The sequence below is a fragment of the Pleuronectes platessa genome, chromosome 13 (assembly GCF_947347685.1).
Source record: "Pleuronectes platessa chromosome 13, fPlePla1.1, whole genome shotgun sequence".
NCBI classification, from domain to species: Eukaryota; Metazoa; Chordata; class Actinopteri; order Pleuronectiformes; family Pleuronectidae; genus Pleuronectes; species Pleuronectes platessa.
In genome coordinates, this window is record NC_070638.1 from 10,410,802 (window position 1) to 10,417,550 (window position 6,749).

The window sequence follows — 6,749 nt, forward strand, 5'->3', positions numbered from 1 at the left end:
ATTTGTAGAAATCAAGCAAACAAATATAATACGTATAAAGTAAAAGTCAGAGAGTGAACCTCAGGCTGTCAGTTAGCGAACTGAGGCGCATACGACGAATAAGAAGAAGAACGTTGCATTGTGGGAGATGTCGTCAACGTGCTTTCCGAGCGCCGCTTCGATCCCGGAGAGTCTCCTCGCGTGAGGACTACAAGTCCCGGGTGCGCGCCTGAAGCGTCCGTCGATGGTGCACGGCTGGACTTGTTTTGGTTTGTGCGGACTGCGTCTTATCACGGGGAGCCAAGGTCCGCCGGGGTGCGCTCACCTGACCGTCACACACCGCCGAGCCGCCGCCGGGGCCCCCGACCCCAACCCCTCCTCCCAGCTCCGGGTTCCCCCGCCCTCTCGGTTCCAGCGGCGCCGCGCAGCAGCGTTATCAGACCTCGGAGGCTGGCCCGCTACTTAGCAAACAAGCTAGCGTTTGCCAGAGTCCACCCATGTCCTCTGAGGAAGGGTTGAGCTCCACGATCGCCGACTGGCTCTACATCAACTCCTGGTGGCTCCTCCTGCCGTTCATCATGCTGCTCGTGGTCGCTGCCTTCATCGTGGCCTTCGTGCTGCTGCTGTACATGATCTCTCCCCTGATCAGCCCCAAACCTCTGAAACTGAATGGGGCCCACGTCGTGGTAAGTGCCCCGGGGAGCTAACGTCTCTTCGCTGGTTACAGGGGCGGCCAACGTCCACCAAGTCCTGGAGCTATGTAGCATAGCTTCAGGTCTGTTTGCACTAACAACAACGTCAGTAACTAGTCGTAGCTGTTAACAGCAGAATAACTCATTCAGAGAGAAGAGGTGACGACAGTGTGTCATTTATAAGGAGGAACACGACTTCTTGTGAGTTCTGTTGTGGTTTAGTTGTGGAGATGTTTGAATTGAACTGAGTTGATTGTCATGTAATGTTCCTGAGGCCAGGTTACATATCAGAAACACCTCCCAGTATAACGGGCTGCATCACTACAAACCACTGCCTTTGCATCCACCTAGATATTCTGATACCATTTTCACTTCCTAATACAGATACCTGAACTGTATCGAGTATTATAAAACATCAAAACCTTTATAATGTATAACAGCAGCTGTTTGCTTCAAAGCCTGTATGGAAGTGATGATAATACCATCATTGTCCTATGACCTGGCTCAGGTTAGATTATTGAAATAACACAAATAAATACATTTAGGATTTAAATTGCTTCCTATTGTGCAGCCGCAGGTGACATAAATAAAAAGATCTGTGTCTGTATCATTTGTGTAATGCTTCTTCAAAGGCTGGAAGTGTAGCTAGTTTTGTAATTGTTGCGTTGAGTGTCATCCCTCCGACACTGAAGTCTTTTACTACACGTCTCTGTTTTACTCGTCGGGTTGATGCTACTAAAGAAAAATCACTTTTTCTTTGCTGCTAAAAAAAAAAGTATTTGATAGTGGGAGTAAGTTGCCACTGCTGATTTGGAGCGAGGTAGAAAGAAGCCATTTCCAAGAAAAGGAAAATAGCAGTTTTCTCTGGGTGATACTAACATATTTAAAAGACGTGACCTGAGATCAGTGCATAGATTCCAGTACTTGCTGATGCCCAACCTGACATTTTCACCAGTATCAGGCCTTTCTGATGCTGGTATCGTGGTTACACCGTGACAGAACTGGTTAGCACACTTCAAACTTTTGAGGAATGAACCTCCTAACCTTTGTATTTCCAGGTGACAGGAGGCTCGAGTGGGATTGGGAAAGCCATTGCAATCGAGTGCTACAGGCAAGGAGCATTCATCACTCTGGTGGCACGAGACGAGGTCAGCACAAACCACATTCGACCAATCATTCTGCTGGGCCTATACCAGCTAGAACTTGTTGTTGGTTGTCAGCCAGCTCGTGAAACTAATTCACATGAATTTGCCCTGTAACAACAGACGGATGTGCTCCACTCACATGCTAAATATGCCTAGTTTGGTTGTGGACTCTTTGCCTGCTTAAAAGCATTTATGTTCAAAAGATCTGCCCTGTTTTTCATTCAGTTTTTAAAGATCAAACTTGGTGATATTTCTAAGTGTTTGCACAAGTTTTAACATATTCAACATGCTTGTTTTCCTTCAGGCTAAACTCGTTCAAGCTAAAAAAGAAGTGGAGAAATTTGCCATCAATGACAAGCAGGTATGGATTTTGTATTGATCCCAATGGAAAATGTTAAACCTGTGTATACGCTCAGGTGGAGTATCACATACAATTTCTGTCCTCAGGTTGTGCTCTGCACATCAGTGGATGTCTCCAGTGATTATAGCCAGGTGGAAAGTGTTTTAAAACAGGTAATGTTACCTCCTCTTCCATCTCAGTTTCCTTTAATAATTCAGTGCTGAAGGGCTAAAGGAGAATTTTCTTGTCATTCAGGCACAAGAGAAGCTGGGGCCTGTTGATATGCTTGTGAACTGTGCCGGAACATCCATCTCTGGAAAGTTTGAGGAAGTGGAGGTGGACCGTTTTAAAGTAAGTACCTGAGAAGGGTCAGATGTCAGTAAGTTACTGTGAACAATATTCAAATTAAAAGTTTTAATGTCATATTCGGTCAAATATTCACTCCTCATATTTACTCTAGAGTGTCGTAAAAAAGGCGACGGTAACTTTGAGTTATGAAATGTCTGCAGCTACTTTTATGCAGCACTTGACTCTGGACTACTCCCTTATAGTTTATGTGAACCTTGACCCCATTTCCAACAGAAACTGATGGAGGTGAACTACCTAGGCAGCGTTTACCCAACACGGGCCGTCATAACAACCATGAAGGAGAGAAGAATGGGCCGCATCATGTTCGTGTCCTCCCAGGCGGGCCAGATCGGCATGTTTGGATACACCGCCTACTCCCCCTCCAAGTTTGCCCTGCGTGGCTTAGCTGAGTCGCTGCAGATGGAGGTGAGTTTTTCCTGCTCACTTGCACGGCACCTAGTTCAACTTGTTTACCATGATATATTTTAATGTACTTTTACTTTTTAATTTCAACAAAGCCATTGAGTCAAAAACAGGGGATTAGTGTTTCCTGCTGTTCTTTTCCAGATAAAGCCGTACAATATCTATGTGACTGTGGCCTTCCCCCCTGACACTGACACTCCAGGGTTTGCTGAGGAAAATAAGTCAAAGGTAAACTCTTCAATATTCTTTTACTATTATATTTAACAATATTATTATTAACAATAACATAATTTCAGATTAATTTTTCACCCATGTAAAACCAGTTCCTCCTCTGTTTCTTTTCTCTCCCAGCCTCTAGAAACTAAATTAATCTCCGAAACAGCCGGAGTGTGTCAACCAGACCAGGTGGCCAAAATCATTGTGCGCGATGCAGTTGTAAGCCACCACCACGCTTCTTCTACTATTATACAGTCAAAACAACTGCTAATTGGGTAAAGATGGGTCCTTTGCTGTTAACATATCTCCACTTATGTCTTTGCTTTTGCAGCAGGGGAACTTCAACAGCTCCGTGGGACCCGACGGTTACATGCTATCAGCCCTCACCTGTGGGATGTCGCCCGTCACCTCCATCACAGAAGGTCTTCAACAGGTCCGAGCACATGAATGATACTTTGACACTGGTCAATGTGACGCTCCTCCCGGCTGCCGTCGAGATGGTGAGATTGACAGTTTCTGACCTCAGTTTGTCTTCTGTGCAGATTGTTACCATGGGATTATTTCGGACCATCGCCCTCTTCTACCTGGGGAGTTTCGACAGCATTGTGCGCCGCTGCATGATTCAGAGAGAGCAGCTAAAAGCAGCTGACAAGACGGAGTGACAGCAGCCGTACCTGCTTCACAGCCCAGTGCTCCTCTTCTTCCTCCTCCTCCTCCTCCTCCTCCACACCCCCATCCCATCCCTTCATCCAGCTGTTCAAGTGCCCAACCGTAGTTGGGGAATATGCCAGGCTTTGAGTGCATTTCTGATAACATCATAACAGACAGGATGAAAGAAATGGCAGATGTTTACTCTTTGCTTGTCCTCCATTGACTTCACAGCCATTTCTTTCTATCCTTTCAGAGCATTCCAGTGACTTTTCCGTTTAATGTGTCCACCTGCTTCTTTCAGTCGGAGCAGCCTTACTTTGTGTGTGTGTTTGTGGGGGAGGGGGGGGCACACAGACTAAACATCCCACAGCCTGCTTTTAAAATACATATGGGCTTTGTGAGCAACTTTCATTTCAGACACCAGGCCTCCCTGCCTCTACTTGCACAGTGTTTATATTTCCCCTCACAGAGAGGCTAAACGGCAGATAGCTTGTTGGGCTAAATATGGCTTGAAATTCCTTCCCACCATGGGGCCATAGAGAAAATCTGAATGGTAACTCTCACCTTTTTGCCATTTTGTTACATGTACTTAAAAACCGGGACCACCCTGTAAGAATTTCACTATCTTCAATGAAAAACTTCCTCAATCTCAACCTTTGTTGTACCACAAGTCTTTGCAGGCAAAGCACCTTCCGTCTTCGCCGAGTGTTTTTGTTTAGTGCTCTGCATCTCAACCAGACAAAGATTTGATGACAAAAGTACACTAATCTTAAATCAGAGAGAGCGAGAGAGAAAGTGAAAGCATTTGTAGGTTTTGATTGTTATTAAATATTACTAATGCAAAAACACAATTTCCCCAAAATGTTTAGATGTGGTGTTGGGCAGAATTTGTGTGTATTTTTGTGTGCATACATGTGTGTGTTTGTGTGTTCATGTTTGCTGTGACTGAGCCAACCCCTGGTGAGAGAAAAGCCATTCAATATTATGGTCTCGGGATTAAACACCAAATTATTTTCTGCTCATCCCATCTTATTTCTTTGAGAAAGGAGAGCAGGTACTGGCTGTTGAAGACATGTATTAAATATGGGGGGGGGGGGGGGGGGAGGAGGGAGATGACAGCTCAGGTGATTTAACTCTTCATCTGTGCATGTGATCGAATTCAGCACACCTTTTTTTCTTTCTTCCTTAATTGTGTGAAAGGAAGCGTATCATTTCCACATGCAGTCTTTGGTGTCTGTGCACATATTCAGCCACCCCAGTCAAAGATCCGAGTTGGATCCATTAACTGTGGGGTGGTGCAAGTCAGGGCAGGGCCATGAGGGCACGACTCGCTGGTTCGAGTCATGTCCCTTCGAGTCTATTGAGGGCGCTAGAGATTTGTTTTACATAGAGGTCAAAATAGAAAAGGGACTAGCATGAAAAGTGGGATCCTCGTCCTTCTGATTTTCGACCTGCTATCACTCTGTCATGCACACTCTGGACTTTGTTACTCCCTGAATAACAATACCCATTCCCTCCGGGTTTCTGTCAAACCTTTGGAAAAATCTTGTACTTATCACATGACCTTCTTACTATTTTGCGTCTTAATTTGGTCCATCACAAACGGGGAGAATGTACTTTAATACAGAGCATACAAATCAGAACATAGTAATATTATTTTTAAATGCACCACTATCTGAATGCCAAAATGTGTGAAGACAATTTTTGAGATTTATTACCATGCTGCTGCTCTGTTGATCTTCAGAGTTAGTCTGTGAGAGACGTGGAGCAGCGTGGGAACCCATTCTAAGCCTTAAAGACGTGACTACTGATGAAGCTAGAGCTATACGAATGGCATGTCCACAGAACAATGTGGCTTAACCCACATGTGGTTTACCAGTTCATTTAATGACTCTTCAGTGTTTTGTGTTGTCTATTTTTGTCAACTTCCAGGCTTTGTATGACAAAAATAAGCCTTGGTGAAATCCAAGAAATGAAAGTGAGAATGGATGACCCATGTTTGATGATGTTCTCATTTGACTTTGGTTTAAAGGCATACTGTCCTGCACTTCATAATCTTAACTTTATTTGCTTTCAGAAGTTCTCTTTTTCCTTAAGGTAGCAGCACGTAGTTGATGGAACATGTAGCCCATGTAAAAAGCAGTTTTGTTTAACACGTTTTTAAGCTATGCAAGTGAAGCCTATGCTTACGATATGTTCAAACATATAGTCCACATTTCAGTTGTCTAACAGCCACTAACATCCTCTGTTTAACGGTGTCATCATTAGATCACTGAGTATTGAACATGAAAGTCATGATGCACTCTTGTTTCATTCTTCTTTGTTGCTTTTTTAATTTTGTTTTTGCCAAAACAAATGCTTAACACCTTCACCTTGTGTGCCATTGAAAGAAAATGTGAGAAGTGAACGTGTCTCTGTCTTAATTTCTTTCATAATAAACAAAATAAATACCTGTGAAGAGAAATCAAATCGAATTCCTGTTTTCATCCTTGGGTTTGAAATTGAGAGATACAATCTTCTTAAATTGTTTGTGTTGTGCAGTTTCGCTTTGACTGATTTCTGGTTGAGGAAAATATTTTGGCTGAAAGTCTCAGTTCAGTGCAAGTGAGTTGTGTCTTTCAGAAGTTCGGGAAGGGTTGTGGGAATTTAAGTATTCTGTTTGATGTTATGAGATTTTAATCTTCCATGAGGGCACTTTCAACAGCAGCAGCATCCCTCTCTCTAAAATTTGCAGCATGCAGGTTTTTCTGATGCTTTGTTTGTCCCATTTGAGAATAAGAAGTAGACATGTGGTGGAAAATAAATTCTAAAGAACACTAGAAAGGGCATCAGAGGACGGAGGGAAATTGTATTCAGGTACATTAATGTTGTGCTGCAGCACTGGATCTCCTTCCACAAGGGGGTGGCTGGACCACATCACAGTAGTCCTGTGTGCTGCTCATTAACATCTTGTAA

General features: G+C 43.7%; 1 protein-coding gene across 1 annotated transcript; it reads left to right on the forward strand.

Annotated features, from left to right (window-relative positions):
- The first annotated feature begins 370 nt into the window (after positions 1-370).
- kdsr (3-ketodihydrosphingosine reductase) lies at positions 371-6,263 on the forward strand. The gene is made up of 10 exons (XM_053437251.1): positions 371-665; positions 1,730-1,819; positions 2,121-2,177; positions 2,264-2,329; positions 2,412-2,507; positions 2,739-2,930; positions 3,072-3,155; positions 3,279-3,362; positions 3,475-3,576; positions 3,686-6,263. The coding sequence occupies exons 1-10, from the start codon at positions 477-479 to the stop codon at positions 3,803-3,805; spliced, it is 1,080 nt and encodes a 359-aa protein (XP_053293226.1). The 5' UTR covers positions 371-476; the 3' UTR covers positions 3,806-6,263.
- Positions 6,264-6,749: the final 486 nt, after the last annotated feature.

Bases quoted from the DNA above. Each gene is read 5' to 3' on its own strand.
- kdsr (XM_053437251.1), top strand. From the start codon at position 477: ATGTCCTCTGAGGAAGGGTTGAGCTCCACGATCGCCGACTGGCTCTAC. The intron at 2,330-2,411 runs GTAATGTTACCT...CTTGTCATTCAG, and splicing joins TGGAAAGTGTTTTAAAACAG to GCACAAGAGAAGCTGGGGCC. The intron at 2,931-3,071 runs GTGAGTTTTTCC...GTTCTTTTCCAG, and splicing joins CTGAGTCGCTGCAGATGGAG to ATAAAGCCGTACAATATCTA.